At 41.7% G+C, this 25372-nt stretch overlaps 1 protein-coding gene across 1 annotated transcript in view; it reads right to left on the reverse strand.

The window, feature by feature from the left end:
* otog (otogelin) overlaps positions 1-25372 on the reverse strand; it is a gene marked incomplete at both ends in the record, with an annotated part of 54496 nt that overhangs the window by 15169 nt on the left and 13955 nt on the right. The window contains 24 exons of the mRNA XM_080028877.1: positions 80-2886; positions 3189-3268; positions 3868-3985; positions 5984-6262; positions 7174-7350; positions 7702-7728; positions 7910-8066; positions 8312-8428; positions 8597-8716; positions 9221-9367; positions 9523-9657; positions 10399-10537; positions 11196-11303; positions 16238-16403; positions 16856-16899; positions 17367-17441; positions 18384-18549; positions 18972-19184; positions 19645-19769; positions 20660-20837; positions 21450-21582; positions 23441-23586; positions 24283-24329; positions 25240-25348. Of these exons, the coding sequence (XP_079885003.1) occupies positions 80-2886; positions 3189-3268; positions 3868-3985; positions 5984-6262; positions 7174-7350; positions 7702-7728; positions 7910-8066; positions 8312-8428; positions 8597-8716; positions 9221-9367; positions 9523-9657; positions 10399-10537; positions 11196-11303; positions 16238-16403; positions 16856-16899; positions 17367-17441; positions 18384-18549; positions 18972-19184; positions 19645-19769; positions 20660-20837; positions 21450-21582; positions 23441-23586; positions 24283-24329; positions 25240-25348 (5813 nt within the window). The remainder of the gene's footprint in view (positions 1-79; positions 2887-3188; positions 3269-3867; positions 3986-5983; positions 6263-7173; positions 7351-7701; positions 7729-7909; positions 8067-8311; positions 8429-8596; positions 8717-9220; positions 9368-9522; positions 9658-10398; positions 10538-11195; positions 11304-16237; positions 16404-16855; positions 16900-17366; positions 17442-18383; positions 18550-18971; positions 19185-19644; positions 19770-20659; positions 20838-21449; positions 21583-23440; positions 23587-24282; positions 24330-25239; positions 25349-25372) is intronic.

A 25372-nucleotide genomic window follows, 5' to 3' on the forward strand; every position in this document is an offset into this window, starting at 1 on the left:
ATGGAAATAAAGTAAGTATGGAACTAGTCCTTCTAGGAATATGTTTAATATTATAATTGTTAATAATAACTGAACTTACAGTGCACGTCCGTGTAGGTGATACAGCTATAGACGTTGTCTCTTCAGTTGTGTGTCTGGTGGTATCAACTGGTGTGGAAGACAAAGTCGGTGTAGGTGGCGTTGTTGAACCTGAACTGGTTTGATCCCCCTGCTCAGGAGTTTGTAGGGAGGTGGCTGCTGGCAGTGAAGCCGTAGTGGAAGTGGGAATACTGGGCCTCTTGGTGGAGATCAGTGTGTCGGGTGGAAGCGTGGTTGGTTGAGATGTGGATGGAGAGACGTCAGTCTCTTTGGTTGACAGTGGAGTTTTCCAGGATGTGGCTAACTCTCTGGTGGTTGTCACATGGACAGTTGTGGATACTGGACCCATTGTTAGAGTGGGAACGGGCACTGGCGTGGTCATAGTGGTCGGGCTGGGAACTGCTGCGGTTGTGTCCACACGTTCAGTCGTTATTGCTGTAGCCGTTGACGTCGCAATGGTTGTAGGCGGCACTCCTGACATGGTTGTCATGCCTGGGCGTGGAGTGATGACGGCTGGTGGGCCGAGAGTGGTTGATCTGGTGGTTACAGCTGGGGGTATTGTTGGTATTGTAACCCTGGCAGTGACTGGTCTGATGGTTGACCTCTGAGTCGACGTGAATCTGGGTGTAACTCTTGTGGTCACAGGAAGCGTTCTTGGTGTCGTTCTGATGGTGGCCGTCCGTGTAGTGGTGGTAGTTACTGTAGTAGGTGTAGCTCTCGGAGTAGACACCAGCCGGGTGGTGACTTTGTCCAGGGCAGTTGTCGAGCTTGGAGCAGTGGTGGTAGTAGTTGTGTGCAGCTGAGACCAATCAAGAGGCGGTGTGGTGGTTGTAGCTCTCGTTGACAACTCCACCCTGCCAGTCATCGGATGGGTCGCCTCTGTAATCGGCTGTACAACGACAGTTCTGAGGGTCGTGGTAGCAACACCTGCTGGAGCTGTGGAGGCAACCGTGGTAAGAGTTGTGTCAGAAATACCAGGGGCAGGTGGAAGCGGGGGCGTTACTAGTTTCTTGGTTGTTGTAGATTCGATTTCTGGAGTTGATATTTCGGGGAACGTTGTGGCTTTGGCGGTGGTAGTGGAAGCAGTTGACGTTGCAGAGGTGACAACTGGCTTTGATGTTAAAGAAAGGCTAGGCACTTCAGTAGTTTTAGTGGAAGTGACTTCATCGACGACAATGACCTCTGGTGTAGTTTTCACTGTGGGGCTGTAGCCCAGGGTGGATGACGTCTCCCAATGAGAAGGACCCCATGGCTCCAAGGTGTGTACAGGAGATGGAGGATAAGTGGAACTCTCTGTTGTCGGTAGAAGTGGTACAGTGGTGGTTCCTGTTAGAGACAGTGGTGGAACAGTTGTCTGTGTTGTGGCAGTAGGACTTGTGGACAAGATGGATGTTCTTGGAGCCTCTGGATGTCGTGAAGTTGTGGTCTGAGTGGTTTTCTCTGTTGTTGGGACGTCAGCAGACCAGGAGGTTCTCTCAGAATAGGTAATGGTGGTGGACGAAGGAGAAGTTGTGGTTTCTGTAATCTTAAGAGGTGGAGATGCAGCTGTTCTTGTGGTAACTGAGGGTACTCCAGACACAGTGGATTCTAGTATGGTCACCTTCTTTGTTGTTGTTCTCCAGTCTGTAGTAACTGAGGTAGGAGCAGACGGCTTCGCTGTAGTTGGTGCTGCATCAATTGGGGGAGAAGGAATTATTGCAGAAGTGGTCAGTTCGGGAGTGGTGTGCTTCTTTGTGGTAACAGGTTCTGTTGATGTCTCTGGGCCGATGTATGGTGTTGTTTTTCTGGTGGTGAAAGGTGCAACTGGAGTGACTGATTCTGTGGTTTTAACTGAAGTTACCGTGGGCCCCGTCAAAGTTCCTGTTTCAACGGGAGGTGAAGTCGGGAGAGGTGAAGAGGTTGTGGAAGTCGTGCTTGGCGAACCAGGAGGGATGGCTGTAGTTGCTGTTGGCGGAGGATGCTCCACTGGTACAGGCTGCGTGCTGGTGACTGTGTATGCACTGGGAGCTGTACTGGGTACAGTAGTCCTGTGTGTAACTATAGACGTCCCCGAGACTGGAGCAGGGCTTGGACTTGTAGCAGTTGCAATCGTGGTGGCGGCTGCTGAATGGGTTGTAGCCTCTGTTGTCTCTTTGGTTGTGTGCACGATGACAAGAGGAGGGGTGCTGCTGGTGGTTGGCCCTTCAATAGAGCTTGTGGTTGGTTCTTCAGTAGTGGAATGTTTTAGGGTCGTGGCAGTAGTTGTGTAGAGCGGGTGAATAACTTCTGTGGGCTTGTGGGAGGAGGTGATCCAGAACAGAGCAGTGATGGCAAATGGAACGCTGCTTGTCCTGGACGTGGTGGGTCCAAAGGGCTCGATAGTAGAGCTTACAGCTGTAGTCGTCCATGTTGTTGTACCGGTTACAGTGGAGGGTGAGGCCTCAGTCACTCTGACAGTAGACATCGGCTCGTCCACCTCTGGTCTGACAGGATGGGGCGTCGGGGGAGATGGCGGTCCTGTTGTTCTGGGATGTTCAGGAGCAGCAGAAGGAGAGATGGTGACTGGACGGGTTAGCTGGTCAAGGGCGGGCGGTGCCTTAGAAGAAGTTGTCTGTGTGCTTAAGGAAGGAGTAGTCGTGAGGATTGTACTTGTAGAACCAATGAGTGGAAAGGTGGGGGATGCTGTGGTGGAGGTGATGGTGGTGGTGGTGGTCATGAGTGGAGTGGTGGAGGCAGAAGTGCTTGTGGCGGTTGCAGAAGTGATAGTTGCAGAGGTCAGCTGAGTAGTGGATGGTGTTACAGGCTTCACAGCAACTGGGACTTTAATGCCTGAACCCAAACAGAGACAAGTGTGTAAATATACAGTTTGTGACTGAGAGGAACGCATACAGCTTCCATTAGATATACTTTGGGTCAGTAGTGATGTAAACTAAATGATTTGGCGGAATCAAAATGTATTGTTTTGTATGAAGATGTGCCCCCCATCGTTGCCAGGTTTCCATAGTGAAGAAAGAAGAGTCAAACCTCAATAGTTCAAATGGGCTAACATGCTTCAAATATGCAACCTAACCCATATTAATACATATTCTCAACTGCTACTGACACCTCTGGAATTGATTAGGGGTACTCACAGTCTTCAACATAAACACATCGACGGGTCACCTCATCAAGGACCATGTGTGGGGGGCAGACAGGAAGGCAGCCCTCCACCCTGTACAGAGAGCAGCACACAGACATGAACAAAAAACACAGCAAACTGTCTAAGTCAAACAATACTGTAAAACCCAATCCATGATGGGAAGATCTAGTGTATGTTCTGTTTTAGATGAATATTTATGTGTTGGGCTAATTCTTACATTGAGTTAAGGAACATATTGGTTTTGTGTGAATCAGAGAGAGACTGGATTTATTAATCACAGGTTTTAATTATCTCAAACATTACCTCTACATCTTTTGAGAACATATAGAGAAAGTAAAACAGACAAATTACAATAAATATTGAATATTTTGGTGAGCAAGAATGTTGCTTATCTCAGACATATTCTATTTTAGAACTGTGCAAAAGAACAGTTTTCCTATATATAGTTATTCACTTATAACTGTGACCTTGTTGTTATTTTGACCTCATAACAAAATCCTCCCTGCACTTAACATTGCTAATTTGAGTATCTAAATGGTAAATGAAGCTCCGTTGGATCAGAGATGGATGACATCAGATATTTAATTTAAGGTCAGCACAGGCCTGATATAGTCCAGCGGTACAAGTCTATAAAACAGTTGTAGTTGTGTTGAAAAGGTCAAGGGTCTCACTGTGGGATGGTGACACAGGCTTCAGCGGACGGGTCGCTGCAGGTCTTGAAGCATGGGACGAAGCAGGAATCATACCTCCACTGACACCCAGGAGCAGGCAGGGCGTCCAAGCTCGAGACTGATAATCAACACACAACACTCAATTGTTTTACTGCAAGATCACAAGACTGTTATGTCTGAAGAATTTGTCTTGTTAAGCAATTTATAAGACCAGCCCTTTGCAACTGTTGTGAGAAAAGAAGAATCAAACAAGCGTAATTTTGGTTTAAAAACTGAAAACAACTTTAAAAACAAACTAATCTGAGGAGGGATATCCCATAAAATACAATAGGTTAGGGGAAAAACTTCTGAAGTGTACTTATTGAACCGCTGAACTCCCCTTAAATGTTGTCATCAACGCTCAGCAAAGAAAATAAAAAAACATTTTCTATATTACAATACCAAATCTGTTTGTTTACATCAAGTACAATTTTGCAAGGCCAGATTGGTTTTAATCGTTGCACCTTTACATTCAATGGAAATATGCTGGATGTGACTTCATGAACTTGATAAATTCAAAATAAAGTTCTGTGCAATAATTCATGAGTGTATAACAATGGACCCATCAGTGGTTGCATTTTATATGGAATAAAAATCACCCTAATGCTGCATGGCAAAGTTGTGTAGGAAAAGAATATGCTGTTACTAATCTAGACCGGCTTCCGCAAATGTTTTTGCAAACAAGTAATGCAATGAACTTAGAAAGCCATTAGCAACCGTCTAATATCATGTCTCGCCCTGGATGTGTGCGGCATTCAATGCTGTCAGCAGGAAATCCAATCTGCTATTGGCGCGATGTCTTTTCCATTAACTAACTAACAAATGCTGCTGTATTTTTAGCATCAGTGATTAGCTCAGCTGTTCTCTAAGCAGAGTATGCAAGCAGGGAATTCACTGGTCTTGACCTTTGACCCCAGAGAGAAACGCAGGTGACCATCCAAACCCTGTGCAACGTTTTCCTAAATTAACTAGTACCTCAACATCAAGAAAAGTTAAAGGTTATTTTACTGCCGGCGTGTCAAAATTAACAATGAGATACGTTTTTGTGGCTCATTAAAAATGCTGATGGCGTCTGAAGGCCATTTCTTTTGGAATTACATTTAGATGGTAACAACCTGGGACCAAGTATCCCTTCATATCTATGTGTTTACATGTCCACAAACAAATGTAGCTATGGTTTGCGTTCTAGGGATGTGTTACAGATGTTGGTACCCAGAGCTAGAACTGAGTTAGGGAAAAAGGCCTTTAAATATGCTGCGCCTTCTGCCTGGAACACTGTGCAAAAGCAGCTGAAGCTGCCGGAGCTGGTCACCTTGGGAGAATTCAAAGGAATCCTGAAGGACAGAGAAGATAGTTCTCTTGGTCAATGCAATTGTTTGTAAAGCTATTTTCTGATAACGGCCAGGTTTATTCATTCATCTGTCACCAGTTTATTTATTTAATTTTTAACTGTATTCATTTCAATTTTCATATAGTCTTGTCCCTGATCTTGTATTGTACTTTACCTGACGTTGAATGTGGTGTATGAGAATTGTGGTTGATTGTCTTATTTTATAATGGTGCTGCCTTCTTGGCCAGGTCATTCTTGAAAAAGAGATTTTAATCTCAATGAATTTTACCTGGTTAAATAAAGGATATTGATTGATTGATTGAAGTATACGTGATCAAAGCAAACATGCAACAGCAAATGAACTTGTACTTTTATCCATCAATTCTAACTGTCATGACAACACTGTGCACAAGTCAATAGCTGAGATTAAAGGTGATACAAGGAACTTTTAAATATTTCTGAAACAGTCTCAGTTTTTCCTCTGATAATCATAAATGACATGTTACAGCAAACGAGACCATCAGTGCAAAGAATGCTATTTTTATATAGTTGTTCTTAATGCCATTGTCATGGGTCCCTCACCCTGGAACTACAGATGGCGTAGTAAAGACACTACCGCTTTGTCCAAGAATGGTGATGCAAGAATGAACAAAAACTGAAAGTTCCTCGGACCACCTTTAAACCCTGACTTTTTGTGAGAGTGTGATGTGTTCGCTGCATGCTGGTCATTTCAGTGCTGCTACTGACCTGTCAGTCTGAACAGCGTGGCCTTGCGAAAGCTGTCTGTGTGTCTGTATTTGAGCAGGTGGAGGCGGGGTAGCGTGGCTTGCAGGAAGAAGCCGGGTTTGGCCTGGGACTCCAGCGAGTCGAAGCCGGGGATCCAGGTGTTCCTGTGGAGGACGAAGGTGGCTCCGTCCCAGAATGCATCTCTCTCCTGCCACTTGGACAGCCTCACCTGGCCGCTGGGGCTCGCGTACAGGAAGTAGTTAGGTCTATCGGCTGCCTCGAAGGAAACACGCGATGTGTCTGTGTGGACGGGAAAAACATTTTTGTCAGTACACCATACAGTCTTACTGGGGAAACTCTTCATTCATTGAAAGTGGCTTGTTGACCCCTCATGTGTGCTGGCAATGCATACCATCAACAACATAAAGAGCATTTCAGAGTCCTCTTGTAGTAACAAAGAAAACATAAAAGCAAACATTTAAATAGTGTTGATGAGGATACAAAATACATCGGAACTGCAGCGCACATGCCGAACACAGTGAGAGCAGCTTGTTCTTGTCTTGGCTTACAGACCAGCCTGCAGCTCAGGTTGCCATATTAGCATTTGGCAATCCGATCTCTGAACCCTCCTGCCTCTGAAAGTGAATGGAAGTCCATCTCCTCCATCACTGTTTTCACTGAGACGCTTAAATCATCCCCAACACTGTTGAATGCAGGAGAAACAGGATCTAGGATTCTCAGATTAGCTGAAGGAGGACAGATGGTGTGGACAGAGGAAGAGCATATGGCAAACAGGAGGAAAACGTCACTTTAAGCTTCAGCCGACACCTTTTTCTCGACTGCAGACATTTTTATGTTGTGTAATTTAGTGTATATAAGTGATAACTACCTTTATGTGTAAAGAATAACATACTGTTTGCAAACCATTACAAAGTCATGCAGATAATATACCATAGGTCAGTGTTTTGTCTTCAGCTTGTTCTGTTGTCCTGCTCCAAAGATGTATTTGAGCAACATCTTGTGGTCATTAGGATATTGAGTGTACTCTTTCAGTAGTTAGGAACTTTAAGGAACATTTAAATATTTAAGGAGTATTATTTTATTCTCAGATAAATAGTTGTGAATTCTGACAGCTGAAAAAAAAAAGTAAAAAAAAAAAAAAAGGCGGTACAGACAAGCTGACCCCTGCAGTCTGAACACTAGTAACTCACCGTGCGGTCGTGCTCTGCTGAGGCCCGGTGTCATCATGAACTGTGAGATGAGTCCAGGGGCCGCGGTGGGGCTGAGGTCAACCTGCTGCAGGAACACAGAGCCACTGGACCTGCTAGCTGCCAACAGCATGTTGCGATCTCTGAAGGGTATCAAACTGAAGGGACCTTTACCCAAGACTGTAGAATAGGAGGCAATGTGAGGGCAGTAGTGAATATTGCTTCATAGTGTTTATGCATGTTTTGCTCATATAACATCCCCAATACTTCACTGCAGTATCACACAATCCTGTTGAACTTTCGACAAGGCATAGACTCACTCCTGTAATTCCCCCAATCACAGTGATTTTTAAACCTTAATTAAAATGCCTGTAGAAAAACAATACCCCCAATGTTTTTCTGAATGGCTTTGATGAAACTCAAAATAAATCATTCCCCAATTTCCTCTGAAACCAGAGGTGCCCTTGTGTGAGTAGTTGGGTGTGTGATGTATTTCTGATAACCTAAAGGTCAGTGGAGAGACAGTCATACCTTTGTTGTAGAATTCACAATCATAAGCTGTAGAGAGAAGCACAGAGACAGTTGTTAACAATAATATTGATAATAATAATATATTTTCATCATAATCAAGACAAATAGGAAATACTTTTTGTCAAGGCAAACATTATTTTATTTAAACAGAGATCAAATAGATTGAAAAAAATAAAGCAGGCTTCTCACTCCCTGCAGTCTGACTTACGGCACAGAGACGGTGAGCGCCAGTCAACGGCCACGCCCTGGTGGCAGCAGCGCTGGGCGTATGCCGCCACACTGGTGCAGAAACACTCACAGTCGCCTCCACGACTGCAGGCACATGTGTCTGCCAGGCAGTTCATGTAGAACCAGGTAACGTCCACCTTAACACGAAGAAAAACAAACACTTTAAAATCAATATATATCAAGTTTAAAAATGAGAACTTGACAAACTATTTCATTATCTATTTCTTCTAATTTGCCTATACTATGCCTAGGGGAAGAATGTTTGATGCTATGAGTTTGAAAGTCACATACCTATTATCTAGATCCTTTGACATGAGAATTTTTGGAGCTTAAAGAGAGAAGTAAGAGAGCTACTAAAGGATGCGGTTGTATTGTAACTCACCACAGGGTGGCAGGCCTGGAAGACCTCACTGAGCAGGACCGCACACTGTCGCTTTGCAAAGGGCTCTCGGAGTGGACTGAGGCTGCATGGGTGTCTGATATCTGGACTGTTCACACACTGAACACACACACACACACATACACAGTAGTGTTTAATTTCAACTTATCTTAAGAGGTTAAGTAGTAAGGTTAGGAATAGTCTCATCTCATGTAATTTGCTGGTTGAATAAGTTAGTAAGTAAAAGGCTTCACATGCTTGATGATTATACGGCCGACTCCTACTCACCTCTGCTGCAGTCCAGCTGTTTCCAAAGTCCTGTGGCGTCGGGGAGTCGATGTTGTCGGGTGTCCGCATCTCGTTCACTGTCTTCATGTCAAAGTTCCCACACAGTCCACTGAGCTTCCCCTGAACACATCACCATACCTCTGTCTTTAACCTTTATTTTTAACACGTTTATATCTTCTTCATACATTCATATACTCAAAATTATACTGTCATTGTGAATGCTCCGATGCTCGTCATAAAAGCGCACAGCAAACCACTCAAATATTTGACAGAACAATCTCAACTCAGGGTCCACCTTCTCCTTGTTCCATAGCTTTCAAAAATACCACACTTATTTCGTCCTGTTTCCAAAGTTAAGAATGAACTGTCAAGCTCAACTTCATATATTATTCATGCTTTTCAGGGAGGACAAGGGGAGACAGGAACCTCTGTAAGCAACATGGCTGATGGTAAATGTAGTCTTAAGGTTTGTTCCATTCATGTGCTAACTTTTATTGAATGACAATGAATTAACATTGAAATGTATAGCCTATATATTAGCATTTAGATTGGAGCATCTGCTAAATCCTCTCCTAAATCACAATCCTCTTCTGGGTCAAAAAAGGTACTCAAGCAGAATCCTACCTGCCAGCGAGGTCCGACCTGGATGTGGATGGTGGTCTTACGGTCCCAAAGGATGGTGACATCTTCCCCAGGGAAATGAACCACTGTGAAGTAACCGGCTGGCCAGATGTACATGCTTTGCTTCCTGTCAATCACACTGGATGGATTCTGTGAGGAAGAGGGTCATTTATATAATGTGAAATAATCTATAGAATGAGTCAACAACATTAGTCACAGAAGTGACAATGAAAGAAATGTTTTCCCACAATTCATTCTGGTCCCCTGCATTATTTTTTAACAAATATATTCAAAGTGACTCTTACTGGCTTCCCAGTGTCATCATCGAATGCTATGAAGGATCGGCCGATGTTAACGAGGAGGGATTTCCTACAGATGACTCCACTGTCGTAACAGTCTACGTTCTCAGCTGCTACACTGAGCATCACGTCAGCGCTGCTCTGTGGAGGAGAGAAAACACAATCACAGAAGCTAACAAAGTCTTCACATCAGAGAAATGTTGCTGACACTGAACCAAACAGAGAACTGTATATATCATGGTATATATATGTAAATAAATAAATGATAGTAGACGGGCATTTATCTAAATTTGAGAAGTTGGTTAAGGGTTAAAGTTGTTTACCTCTAGTAGGACTTTGGACCTGTTTTTCTATTAGCGCATCCTCTTTTTGTTTATCTTTTTTATCAGATTCTACTGACCTACAGATGATGGTAACATATCAAAAGTTAACAAGCAAATAAACAATGCATTATAAAAAAAAGTATTTTAAGAAAATTTACTTTTATGCTTCTAATGGAAAGTTAATTTGTCTCCTATTTGTAAAGAACTTTTTGTTGGTTTATTACTTTATTTGTTTTACAATGTATTGTAAAAATCAAAAAACAGGTGAAAAGTGGATAAGACAAATCAATGATACAGTAAAAAAATAAAGGAACAATTGAGATATGTTAAACCGTTTATTGAGCATTGCTAACTTGCATTTCTTCCCAAATGAATCTTTTATTTTCTAAATTATTTTATGAGCAGCCTTCTTTACTTCTAAACTACAGTGAAAAACTTTTGGTTGCGTTGGGAAATGCAGTCCAGGTTAAATCTGTTATAGTCCTAACATCTGATAACCAACCACCCAACACTACAGATGAATAGTGAGTGGGTTACAATAAACCAATATGTTCAATACCTTTACAAGATAGACTTTGCATGCACCAACGTAGTCGAACGGCAGTCCATCAAACGTCCTGTAGTGGCGATCACCATAAGCCATGCACATGGACGGACACGGATGAAATTCACACTGGAACGTTCCATGCTGGCAAACACTACAAAGACAGCAAAGCTCCAGTGATTCAGCATCAACTTGTTCCCACTTGGTACCTGGACATTTTTTTCTCATCTAATGGCCTCCTTTTTGTCGAAGACCTCAGATTTACAGCAGGCAGAAAAGTGGCCAGTGAATTGTCAAAGGCTGAATCAGCGCTTATTGCGCTATTAGGCTGTCATCTACGTCTTCTTCCCCCCGGCTATGGCCTGAAGAAGAAATGGTAGGATGGGAGAATGGCTGAGATCACTGGGAGAGTGTTTCCTTTCACCACTTATGAACGGTCCGAAGCAGAGGGAATCAAAGAGTCATACAAGGGCTGGCTCTGTTTTCAAGGCCTCTTTCTGTGCCGTGATAACAGAGAATTATGGATATCAGGTGGCCACTTTCGCTGCTCCGTTAATCTCAGGCCTGAATGCTTTCAAGCTGAATCTGACTTTGAAAAATTAGCGATGTTGTAGGAGATTTGTCTTAAAACTGACAGATATTGTCTGCGGGTGATTGGTGAAGGTAATACAAATTTGTAAGCCATGACAAAATGGATGAACACCCACTGAGGGAATGAAATTGAAAGCATAAGATCATGTGAAAACACCACACACTTTATTTCACTTAACAAAGTTTTATAGAAATCTGCATGAAGAAATGCATGACCTCACCACTGATGGCAAGGGGAGGAGACTCTGTCACCAGGGAAATACTCTTTTCCTTTCCATAGACAGGGGCAGGATGCAGGTTCAAAGCACTCGTCGCCATGTTTCAGCAATCTGGGGGAAAACAAGAAATTTGGCAAAATGTTTCCTGTTCAAACACCCATAAACAAAATTCTCATTTGAATTTGCCTGAATGGTCCACTGAGAATTATGACTTTCACCAATAACCAGCTCCAAAACGCCAACTGTAACAACAGAACTGTAGCAAGGACTTAATCAGACCAACTACAGGGAGCCTAAACAGGGAACTACCTAAAACAAAAAATGTAATATCTTATTTATCTTTTCGTTTATTATTATATTAACTGGCCTGATCTAAAATTACGGATTATTAGATTGAACTGACTAAAAATGAATAAGAAAACCATTGGGGCTTTCCAAAGTGTCTCACTGAACATTAGAGAATAACCTTTTAACTAGTGCAAAATGTCTCCACACTGAATGCAACCAATTGGTGTGGTGACAATATATTTAAAATTGCCCATCGCAATTTCCCGGAGCCCAAAAGTTCAAATGTTTTGCTTTGTCTGACCATGTAAAGAGCTTTGCTAGCACATGCCAGTGGTGATGCATTTGTTTCGGAAGCGAGTGAAAGAGATACTGCAGGATGCATCGCGATGAGGTAAGGTTTTCATATATGACTTTGTAAGCTTAATAATGGTAATATGACGATGGTGAAGCAAAGTAATCTTTGATTTAGTACCATTCATAAACACAGGATGTTCCGGTCTGCCTGCAACACTACATCACCTAAAAATCTGCAATGAAAAGCCAATCAGTGTAAAAATATGCTGTTGGTTATTATTGAAGAACAGAATGCTATCATGTTATGACATAATCATCATTTGGAGCTCCCGTGTTCATCTCTAACCAAGATATGAAAACCTTCCTTTGCTAAGAGAATGATAGAGGCAGAGCCAAAGCAGGTTGGCTTCCAGAGGGGAGAGATTGCCATGAAACAAGAGGGAGAGATTTTCAGGGGTGAGTGACTGTGGATGAAAAGCGGTAACACTCGTTAGCTACATGAGAAAACCAGACAATTAGGATTCTCAGAGATAGAGAGAGAAACAGTCTTTGTCTGGATGCCTCCATTTGCTTTGCACTCGGCAAGACGAGGCTGATAAGTATCTTGTAATATCCAGGGTTGAGCTATATCCACTGTCGAGGCTGCGGACAGTGATGTGACATACTGAATGGTCCAGCCACAAACCTCAGGTTCATCTGAGTAGAGTTACAGCGCAGATAAAACGGTGTTAACAGCTTCCTTTATCTGCCCGCCAAGCTGCCGTATCAATTACCACGATCAAAGATTCCGAAATAGTTCATTCTCTCGACCTACGCGCATATTATGAATAAATCTTCATAAACACGGCCCTCATTTTGAATTGAATTCTATCAGACAATGTAAAAGTGACCGAGGAAGATGTAGTCCCGTAGAGTGACGGCAGGCGAGTCAGTTCATAACTCCAAATCCCTAACTTTGTTTTTCAGTAATATGCTTTAACAATCAGCCTACATTTGTAACCTACATTATCACGGATCACAAGGGATCTCTGTACCCCCCAGGAAATGTCTTAGTAAAGGTTGCTGCTGGCCATGGGAATAGGAGGTGCGGCGTGGAAAATGCCCAGTCAGTTTCAAGCACAATAGATGGATTGAACAAAAAAACATGCAAAAAAACATTCCCATCAGGCACTAGCTCCAAACCTATGTGCTAAAAAACTTTGAATTTAGTTATTCATTGGAAATCTGATCAAGAAACCGGTATTTATTCATAACACCCCCAGCCCTCTCCAGGATAGTCAACAGGCCAAGAACTGTTTTCTACAGTTGTAAACATGTGCGTACTGTAACCAAAACCAAATTATGCTACATAGTTCTGTGTTGCACCTGAAAGTCCAGGTTCATATGAGTTCAGCTGGGCTAATTTTCACAGAATGAGGAATGAATGAATGGTCTGCATTTTGATAATAAACAAAGTGTGCCTTTGTGAATGAAAACACAATGAATTCTTCTGTCAGCACCTCAACTAATTATTTCCCAAAAGACGTGTGTAAGTTCTGCTGCAGATGAATACCTTGCAGTTGACTTCAAGTTGGGACTTTTCCCGGTGTTTTCATGATAATCATCAAAGTGTGGTTTTGATATGACATGAGGAACACCTGCTTATCAACAGATGTCTAGGAAAAGGAAATAAAGGGCCAACAAGTTGAAGATATGTGTCTGGTTTGTGTCATGCCAAAAATGGGTCAAACAAAAGAAAAACGTAAATTTAAAACAAGGAGGAATGCTCGTTGAAGTCTTTATATTTTGTGATCGTGGTCGTGGTCTTTTGCTAATGCTCATGAGAAGAATAAGGTGCAATAATCCTGTTATGTTCCTTACAGGAACTTTTCATAAGAAAAGGTCAATGGTACTGATAGAAACTGAGCAGGTCAAACCCTTAGATATACAGTATCAGTTTACAGATATCACGTTATCTATTTCTATAAATGGTCAAAGCGCTTTCTATCAAGTTGTGATTAAAAACCAGACTTCCTGTTGCTGGCGAAAACATTCCCAAAGCATTAGAGTGACTGAGGAAGACAATAGTCCTTCTTTAAGATAATAACATCCCCTGATATTTCCTCATAGCTGTTCAAAACAAGTTTCTAAAGATCAAACTCCTGGCTGTACTTTTAAATTGTCTCCTGATCACTGCACTTATTAATATCAGGCAGCTGAATGAGATCTCTTTGTGTCCATATTTACCACTAAATTAGATCCCAAACTATCGGGTTCCAGGAAGATAATTATTAAACACTTGAACCATGACGGGCTAGTCTGAGAATGGGATTTACAGTGCATGAGATGTAGTCAGCAATAAGGTCATCTTGCTTTAAGTAGCGAGAAGGAATCAATTAATCATAGTGGGAAGGTCAACAGGAGTGACACAGCATCAACATGACTACAGGGTTTCTCTGTACACTGCACTGGGTAGAAACTGTAGTAGGAGGACATGAGAAAGGGGGAAGCTTATTTAAGGTGTTTAATGGAGTTTATTTGACCATAGGAAATTAATAATCAAATTCATATTTAAGCATTTTAATTAATAGATATAATATCAACCTTTTTGCACGATGCTCAACTGTTTTATCTATCAATGTAATTGGTTGTTTCTTTTGTGCTAAAAGGTTTTACTTTAAGCATTTCACTCTGGTTTAGAGGCAAACATCGCTAAACTTACACATCTTCTTATTAGATAGACGTAGCTTTCATAGATTTTATTTTAAATTAACAATTATTATTTATTTATCATAAGTATATTATAAATATACTGTATATTAACTTATTATGTGTCATGAGATGTTGAAAGAGAGGTAAATACTTCAATATAGATCAATCATTTTGATTTCTCAATTATGTACAGCTCTTGTTGTTACGCTTCTATGAGTTCTACATTTTGTATTTTTTTTTTGTTGTTGTCAGGTTAAGCGCTGCCATGTATCAGCTATATAATCAGTGAAAAATGGTCATAAACTAGGACATGTTTAAACTGACCCCTGACTGTGCATATTGTTATCAGGATGACTCTTGGTTGATGTCACAGAATGAAACCACTTAACCCTCCTTTCAGGCCGACAGCCATAGAGGGGATTATTGGGATCAGATGACTGCAATCTACTCCATGATGTCTGTCAACCTCATCTGCTTGTTGTAAGGACTTTTGTCTAATATAGATGATCTAAGACTTGCAGAAAACCAGGTCTGCTAGCTGTACAGAGCATCACTGCCATTGCCTTACAAGACAAAGGGAGTTGTATTATCTAAACTCAACATAAACTGTACAATCTCACCTCAAGTCAAGTGAACTTTCAACATTCTCTCAATCTATAGATCAAATTACTTTTGGCCCGACATGTTTTCTCAAGGGAAGAGCCTGACAAACTTTGTATCATTGTGATCATCAGACTATGAAAGAAAGTTTTACATTATATACGTAGATAAAATATAGATAAAGAGAAAAGGAAAAGGCATAGCAGTAAAACACAGATTTGTGTTGTTGTTGTGATTTACGAAAACTTCAACATGGCTCTTTGTATTTGCAGAAGATTAAATTGAGTCAAGACCAAATGAAGAACTCCACCTCCCCTAGGGTATCCAGTGTCACCGTTTATAGGGTTTTTTCCAAATGTATTTTTTAACCTAGTACAATCCTACAGGCAGCAGAGGCAGCAGGAGGGAGGGGGGAGGATTATTCCTGGCTCATGTGGCATGTTTAGAGAGTCTTAAAGCAGCCTGCACCTGGAAACCCTGTTGACCCCAGCCTAAGTGTCACAGTCAGCCTGGTACACTCAGAGCTTTAGCTTTCACAAAAACCTACACTCATTTCTTAGCCTTTATACAGTATATCAAGGAAAAGGTCACTCTCTTTTCCAGAAACCCCCTGAGTCACCTTCATCCATGATCACACACCTTCACACCAAGACAACAGTAGCAGTAAGACCCTGGTCCTGTGAGGACTCAAACCAGCAATGTTTCACTCACTGTCACATTGTGACTAACTCTCACAAACAAGTCAGCTCTGAGACAAAAATCAACTTCTGAGCCAGTCAACATGAAGGAAGGCTACACTATGTAGAAGGAGTGTGTGATGAATGTTATTTCTAAGGCGATATGAATGTGATAATGAAATTCTGCACTGCATTAGATTGTGTAAAAATAAAAAAATATTTTAGAGATTACATTTAAAATGGAACATTTTGGACCAGTTTCTATTTTCAATTAGTAAGTCCATTTCACTTGTATGGTTGGGTGTAAACTAAAACATATCTGTCAGTGTGAGTTTTAATGTTGATGTTTTCTTTTGTCAAACATCATTTGCGCCAAAAATCGCAAATCTAGGATTTCTCAGTTTTTTTGCATTGTAGAATTGGCAGTTGTGAGCTTCCATACCAAACTGTTCAGTGCTTTACCATCGAAACTCATTTGTGCCATGCATGACTCACCCAGGAGGGCAGGTACATCCGGCCACGCAGGGCTCATGTGTGGAGCAGGTGAGGTTGAGCAGGTAGGATTCACAGGTGTGTTCACAGGACACGCCCCTCACCGACAGGGGGCCGTCCTCACCCTCCGAGCAGTTCTGGTAGAGCTGACCGGCTGGACACAACCTGTCTGTAAGAGGTGAAGAATTGGGGGCCAAAAGTGATTTTCAGTCAATAATCAATGATCAAGAGAAGTATTATCTCTTTAATCCTCTTACATCCCATTATTTTGTGTTTCACAAGTCTGGGCTTCTTGTAATAATTATCAGCTAAATAGACTAAATAAACTAAAATATCATAATTTGTACATGGTTGTGTTTATTTCTGTGATTGTGCCTATCCATGGTGTAAGTCTTGGAGAGAGTTGGAGGACAATGTTGACTTGCAGGTTTGATGTGCCTCTGTTCACAAAGTTGCCACTTTCACCAACTGAGCCACTCAGACGCACACGTACAAGTACAGATGATTACAGAAGTATACATATTAATGTGGCATGTCAAACAAAGCGGCTGCCCACTTTAAATCAGCTGAAAAGATGGCAAGAATGAACTGAAAAACATTTTTGATTGACAAGTGACTTACCACTGTCTGTTGTTTGGGACACGAGTTTACCGTTCACACAGAGTCTGCAGGGGAACACAGAGGAGACAGGGTGAGGATGTTTCTGCTCATTTCTTGTTTTTTTTTCTTAAATTTTTTTCATTATTCTTTATCTCACTTTGTCTGCCTGTCTGGGTTTTGACTGTCAGCATAAGGAACCTAATGCAACCACAAAGCTTTTTTTTAAGACACATGAGGAAATTCAATCATATATTAACCATAAACTAACAGGCTTTGTGTCTGTCCTGATGTAGCTTCTCATTCACAGTCATAGACCATTTTACGTTACTAACTGAATTACAGCCTCCACCTGTTTACTTTGCTGTCCCGAACTGTTTACTGAAGTCAGTGAAACATTTTTCTAATCAATCAATCAATAATAGAAAGATCTAGAAAAACATTAAGTATGGATTCACTGTATGGGAAAAAATTGCAAAATCTGAAATTTTAAAGTGTAATATTAAGAAGACAGAGATGGAGGAAAGGATCTTACTGTACACCTGCTGACGTCATGATCACATCTCCCGGTTCATAATCTGCTCCGAGGAAACTGCAGGGACACTGGCTCCTGAAAACACACACACATACTCATAGCTCAGATCATTGATAGATTTAATCAGATGTCCAGGCATCAGAAACACACATACTGTACATCAGGTTATGTAAACCAGACACTGCTCAAATTGTCCATTATTGTGTAGAGGATAATGTTAAAGAGGGCTTTGTATTACCTTAAACAGAGTATTACAGGTAAGTGGATAGGGGACAGATCAACAGGATTTAGGAGGTGAAAGTGTTGTAAATCCCAAACAAATCCTCTTTAAAAAACTTCTATATCCATTCTATAAAATCAAAAATGACAGTGTATACATTCTGATAAACTGTGTTTAGCAGAGGCTGAAAGCCTTGTAACATATAGGGCAGCGCCACACATCGGCCTCTGTACTACAAATTCTTTCTCACTGGTTATCAGATATCTGTGTCGTCCCCAGCCCGAGTGGGAATGAAAGGGGGGTTTCACGGTGAATTCCTCGATGTAACCCTATCACATGGTAAGTAAGGCTCCGTGCGGCACTAGGATGTAAAAAAGCTGGGACATTTAAGAGGAATTAAGCTGCATGTCTTCTAGGGCAGAGCAGGCTGAAAGGGAGAGCACAATTACTGAGGTCTTCTGGCTTTATAACTAACGTCTGCAGGAGAAATACAAGGTTTTCCACTTAAGGGCTGACCTAAACTTCAGAGCAGATACAAATATCACTTTGAGAGGATTTCTTTGGTGGAGTCACTCCAGCCAGGTGGCCGTTTACTGGGGCTTCTAAACCTTCCCGAAAACAGCAGCAGGCACAGCTGCAACTGCCCACAAAGACACTTGGTCGCCAAAAAGTCCCTGTAAAAGTGATCATTATTAGACCACTCTTTTTGTGTTGCATATGAAAAAAAAGATAAATGGAGTTGATTTGATTATTTTATCTTGATTAACTTATTTAAGCCGCCACCCCCTCAGCCTTACCTGTGCACACAGGTGAGTGTTCTGTGGTTGTAGAAGGATCCCTGAGGGCAGACGCAGCCCTCCTCACACTCTTCCCCACAGTGCTGCGGGACAGACAGGGCGGAGCAACGGCGCTGGCATGACGACACACAGGTGCCATACTGCATGGTGGCAGGACAGGTGACCGCTACAAAGAGAGAGTGTTTGGGACTTAAAGCAAGATTTTTAATTGTATCATAATTTCTACAGAGCGGGAAGCTACTCATTCTGCAATTAGTGATATGTTGGGTAGTTGTGCAGTTAAACAAAACATTTCATACATGCAGTAATATTTATGCAGTAGACATCTGTAAATAGAATATGATCTGTCAATTCGGTGGAGTTCCCCTTCCACCTAAATGTGTATGCTCTTGAAACCCTGCTCTTGGCATTGACACAGAGTGGGGAGGAGAGTTTGTGATTTTTGATTTGATATTGGGTGCTTAAACGACAAGAAAAGAGAGAAAAAAAAGTCTGAGAAGGAACATGGTTTGCCAGTCAGATTTCAAGGATGGCACGCTGTGAAAAAATGTGTCCATATGGCAGAATGTGAATAAGCTGTAGACTCACCACAGTCTGGTATCTGCGATCGAAAGTCGATGATGACAGAGAACCTCCTGCAGTGGCGAGCGTAGTGGGCGAGGGCAGAGCAGAGGCAAGGCGTGCCACACTTACAGGTGTCTGAGTGACACTGCTGATGGAAGGATGAGGGACTGAGGTACTCGTGACAGGCGGAGAACAGATCCTGGTTCAGTACGTCACACATCTCTGAGGCATAGGTCACTGAGCAGGGGGAAGGAGCAGGTCAACAAACATATAGACGCATTGAAAGATGGTAAGTTTTTATTTCAAGGGCAATAATTCTTAAGTCCTGAAAATGTACAGAGGTATGTGTGATTTAAGCTCTAATCTTTTGCTTAAAATAAAATATTGTACAAAATTTGCCTTTTCTCTTCAATATGTCTACTATGTTTTTTGAGGACCTTGTTTGATGTACAGGGATATGTCTACAACTTACAGAGTAGGACCAAACTGATTCATACATAAGTGACTACAATCAGAGCCAGGGTAAATATATGTATCACCCAAAACTCCTCTGATGCATATTTTATATACAATTATATACAATAAATTTAAAATAAACAGATTACAATCTAAAGATGCTGAACATGGGCATCACACTGATATTGTCTTCTTTTTCACTCCCGAAACAGAAAAAGCTAAAAGGAGAGGAGAGACTGACCGGCCTGCTGGTGTGTGTCACAGGGGTCGAGCTGAGGCGAGCTCAGGCTGGAAGAACAGGCTGAAGAGACTCTCCAGGCGTTTCCAAACAGCTGAGGAGTGCTCTCTATCATACCTGATGGAGATCTGAATGAAAAACCAGAGCACACATTTATTACAATGTCACAAAGCAGTGTCTTTTTTTAAAATAAAAGACCTTCCTGTGAAGCTGCCAAGCCGGATGACAGCTAGTGCCACCGAGACACTAGCAGGTGCACCAAATAAAATCTGTTTAGTTTCTAATGTGTTTTGGTATTTCAGTGTAACAGATGTAGGCCTTCTGCTATATGAATACAGTTTTTTGACAAATGCAATTGCAGTAACCAGTGTATTATATTTCTTTGACATGCTACATTTTAGTGTTCAGGAATGGAATATAGCTCATTCATTACTAATGTCTTTTTAACCTCCTTAACCGGTCTTCAATTCCCCCCAGAATCAAAACAAGCTTTAAAAGCATGGCCATTCTTCTCAAAATTAGATAACTGAGGTACCATCCTGTCACAGGTGTTGAAAATTACAATCATGCATTAATTTAGTCCCTTATGGAGAAGGTTGCAGAAAAGTGAAGTGGTTTTCCTTTCTTGTAGCTTATGACCACTTCAGTCGCCAACCGTGATGTATATCCATTTACAGGTGTTAAGACAACATCCGCCCTTTATGGTCGGCCATTACGCTACGGTACAGTGGAGCCCCTATTCCACTAACAGTAAATTCCTTGTTGAAGTGGCGTGTCCAGTTGGGCGCTCATCTGGCCCGCCTAAAAGAGCTGATCAGAGAGCGAGGGCTTTTGATGCCGAGCCACCAGGCCAGTGTGCATTACAGAGAGAGAGAGAGAGAGAGAGAGAGAGAGAGAGAGAGAACACTTCACCATCACCTCCCTCTCTGCTTCTGAAACAGGAGCATGCTCTCTCAGTGGAGGGAGGGTTAACATGGGGCGCGGGAGGGGTTAAAGGGCAGCCAGAGAACACACTTACAGGAAGTCATCTTGAATGTTGCCGTTGAAGGTGCCGCACAGGCCCACTGTATCCTCCTTCCACCGCTCCTCGGCCTGCAGGTAGAGGCGGAACTCCTTCCAGCTGTACTGCAGACGCAGGCCAAACACTGTCTGCACCTGGAGGAACATGGACGACAGCTCCTGGATGTGGAACATGTCTGCGGGGGAGATGTGGGAAGAGGACATTAATGGATGAGGTTAGGTTGAGATAAGAAAATATGCATCCACATGTGCATGAAACATTTGCAAGGTTTTTATTTTAAAGCCTACATTGTTTATATCCATTTTCAGAAACCACCAATTGTCTTCTTCCCTGTTTTTGTCAGTGAAAATGTGTATGCTTTTGAACTTCAGTGAAGCTGATAGAAATATCTAACGTTATTTGAAATATCTATTCACTCAGTTATTCAGTTACTCAGACATTAACTATTATATATATATATATGGGGGCTTGTAGTGTGGTAAGAGTCCCGAATCCGACGCGGGTCGTTCTCTGCATGTCATTCCCCTCTCTGCCCCATCTCATCTCTGTCTCTCCAAATCTGTCTTACAAAGCTAAAACATGCTAAAAATAATATTTATATTAAGAAAAAGTTCAGACGTGAACTTTTATTGTTTTTTTTAACAGGGCTGCAAATAATAATTATTTTTATAGTTTTTTTGGACAAGTATGCAATAAATCAATCATATCGATCAATACATCCCCTGAAAGAAATTTGCTGCGCTGGATGTGAACAATGTTGAAAGGTAATAAAAGATGAGGGAGTTACCGTCTGAATAAGGGAGGGAGATGCGGTACTGTCCACCCATGAACACCTCTCCAACGTGACTCAGTGTGATCTCGCTTCTTGGATCCTCATCGATGACCAGGTTAACTGATTGGATGCAGGCCCCATCCAAATTCTGCAATTGAAACAAGATTGATTTAAAATTCTGGCAGTAGTCAAGTTTGATTAATATTCTGAAAGTGTATCAAACACCAAAGCCCTTTGCAGAGGTTTATAAGATTTTGAGATGGGATCTTACTACTCTAGGCAACTGTCATTTTCTCCTTCACCTTTGTCACAACAAGGTAAACAGTAGAAATTTGCAGTTCACGTTACGAAGTTATTCACCAGAAATATATGCGTGTCCATGGAATTGATTGATTGATTGATTGATTGATTGATTGATTGATTGATTGATTGATTGATTGATTGATTGATTGGTTGGTTGATTGATTGGTTGATTGGTTGATTGATTGATGCATCATAGATATTTGGCACATGGCATTGCAACAAAAGTTGACCCAGGTAATTTTTTTTTGGTATATGTTTTGATAACACACAGGAATGTAGTAGTCTCATTGAAATGAATGAGGAGGTTGTTTTTTCCCATGTAGTGCTATTGTTAACGAGGCCTTGTTTTGTTTACAAAGCATGTGCTACCGGAGATATTGTTACCTATTCTGTCTCCTATCAGTCTGCAATAACAGATTTTTTAAGGCCACTTCGAGGCAGCGGAAACAAAAGCTGTGAACATATCACTAACATAATGTCAAACATGTCATGCTCATTTTAGCTTTTAGTTTTAATTAACTCACTATGTTCTCTAGCTTCTATTGCACTTTGTCTCTGTTTGTCGCTTCACAGATAATGTACAGGATTAAGAGCTTTTGCTGAAAACAGCCGGTTGCAAGCTGCAGAGTCGGGTGATCATTCTCTGCAGGTTCATAATTATGTGAAATGATCATGTGATCCATTTTTGATATAGAAATATTAATTATAGCTACTTGAAGCTTATCTAACCTAATCATAAACAAGTAAGTTATGTTACATACATTCATATACTGTACGTGATAATTAAGAAACTGTGCATGAGAAAATTCAGGAAAAGTCCAAATGGGCCATTTTGGAAAATGCATACGAACATTTTTAAAAAACTACCAGCAATCAGACTGACAAATATTGGCCATCCATAGGTCAACCATTATCAGAGCAAAAAGATTTAAAAAAAACTGTTGTCTGACTCGTGAGTACATCAAAACTCACTTTAAAATCACTTTAGTTAAAGGACAAAAAGTTCCACTGCCGCTCTGATATTTCTAAAGTGAGAAATCCTGCGCGTCGCTGACAGTAAGTAATCTGCCCCTATGAATCGTCTCTTTCATAAGCCCCATCGCCCAAAGGTTTAAGCTAACCCCCTCCTCCCTCTACTCTTCCCATCATTCACCTCCTGTTTTCTGCATAACCTTCTCTCTGTCCAGATCCCCCAGCCCATCCAGCGCCTCTCTTCACCTCCCTTCCTCACTACAAAGCCGTCCGCAGCTCTGTCACTCAGGCCAGATAAGGTAATCCTGTTCAGTTGGCTGTTAGAGGTTCTCGGGCCTCTGCTCTGATGAGTGGGACATTTTATATCATCGTCCCCCAAAGGCTGCTGGGAAACTGACGACTTAGGGAGGGGAGAGGAGAAGAAGCCCCTCTGTCTTTTTTTTGTTTTCATGTCATTATCTACCACAGTTTGATCAAGAGATTAACTTGAGGCTGTTATTGCTCTTTGTCAAAGCGTGGCTCTGGAACAAAAGTTACGTGTACTACAGGGATTATTAGGCACTTTAACTACGATACGATCTACATGACAGACACATTGTGTCAACATTTAAGCTGACACAGCAGAATGGTTTGATTGCAGAGGCTATACAGAGGGATAGGTGTGTAAGATAAAAACTCAACAAGAACGCTTTTTTAACTAAACAAAATCAATTCATAACATGCAAACTCACAGCTCCACAGGGGGCGTTCTGGACAGTGACCGTGAACTTCCCCGAGCTGCGACTTTTGGCGAGGACGTACTGACATGTTGCAGGGAAGGTGAAGAGCCGCCCGTCAAAGGATTGAAAATACATATCGCCAGTCACCGAGCACTCGCCTGCAGAAAGAGGGATACACTTTATTTTCTTAACTTATTTCTTTCATTCATCCAAGTTAACTCTGCTTACTCAACAGCCCTTCGACAGCACACTAAAAAAAGCCCTTTTAACTGTTTTGATCTCCTGGAGAATACATCTTTACTGTCATGACACTGCCTATCTCCTTTCCTGGATTCCTTACTTTAGAAGCCCCACTCCTGCCTTTCTTCCTATCTAGACAGTTATTTTCTTTCTTTCCCTTGTTCAAAACACACACCTTCACCTAAATGTCCTCCCTAATTCAAAAGCTTGTTTTTTCCATGCTCTCTAAAACTGGAAAGCTTCCTCTTTATATTATATTGTAAATATTATACCTATATTAATTTCGATGCCTTTTATGTTAGGCCAATGCAAATTCCTTGTATATGAGAACATAACAGACAATAATTCATTATGACTCTTGCTCCTTTTTTTGTTCCCCTAATTAGAAAGCCTTGTACTTCCCAGCCTTTCCAAGGGACTTTCGTCTCCTTGGCTCCCAAAGACACTTTCTGTCCTTGGCATTTCTCACAATTGTTCCTCCTTTCTTTTCTTCACTTAGAACCTCTTTGGGTTGAAATAAAATAACCACCTCCCATCACAGTGCTTTGATGAATGTGACCTGCAGTTCGGTTTGAGTATAAAAATTGCAACCACCCACGGAGCAAGGCACACACCTGGACAGCTGTAGTCGGTGCAGTTCCACACTCCACCCACGCATGTGCTGAAACAGAGAGCAGAGCTAATCAGCAGGATCACTGATAGAAACTGGACACACCCAGGCCAGGTGGTCAAATCTGAGAAGATTAAAACTACTGTATGGAGCCAGCAGGACAATATGCTGTTTACTTTTATACATGATGATGATGATATGTAATGAAACATGGTCTCATATGGTCTGTCAGGTGTCCATATAGGGTTCATTTCAAGATCCAAAAGGGAGCAAACGAAAGTTATAAGGGAAAACAAAAGACGAGTCAAGTCAAAGATTGCTGTCAGGGTTATTTAAAGCTATAGTGGGTAACTTCTGTTGCCCTTATGAGGAATTGTGCGGAATAACAGCAACAACACTGTCGGCGCAACTATGAGGTAGGCCTTTGGTGATAGTGCATGGCTTTCATACCTTTGGCTGTATGTCTAGGTTTTTTCTTAGCAGTAGAAACAACAAATGAAACATTTATTGGAGCTCCTTGACCAGTGACAAGGGGTGACACGAGTTTGTAAAACGCTGCCATGCTGAGAGATACAGTTTTCTGACGCTGATACCCTTAAGCAACTTTGTGTCAACTTGTTTGGCGATGGCTTGAATGTAACGAAAATTCATTTTATACGAAAAAGTTACGCAATATATCTTTAAGATCCAAAGGGAGCAAATTGAAGTTATGGGAAGTTAAGGGAAAACAAAAGAGGAGTCAAGTCGAAGAGGGCTGCCAGAGTATATTTAATTGACTTTACTTGGCTTGAATACTGAAAAAAGCATGAGGCTGCTAGGCTACTCCCCGCTCTTTCAAACGTGTATCATGGGATGAAAGAACCGTAGAGTAGTGTAAATCAAAGCTGTTATCCAGCGGCTGCATTCACAGTCTTGTGCTAATAGCGCAGGAGGTGACAGAGACACAGTAAACAATGCTCACCAGTTGTTGCATTCCTCCTGCAGTGTCTGTCCTGAAGGATAAAACATGCCGTGGTATTCACAGGGACAGTCAGAGGGTGTCACACAGCCTCCGTCCTCATAGATCAGACCTGAGGAGAGACAACAGACAAAGG

This window comes from Ammodytes marinus (genome assembly GCF_949987685.1).
Source record: "Ammodytes marinus genome assembly, chromosome: 1".
Classification (NCBI taxonomy): Eukaryota; Metazoa; Chordata; class Actinopteri; order Uranoscopiformes; family Ammodytidae; genus Ammodytes; species Ammodytes marinus.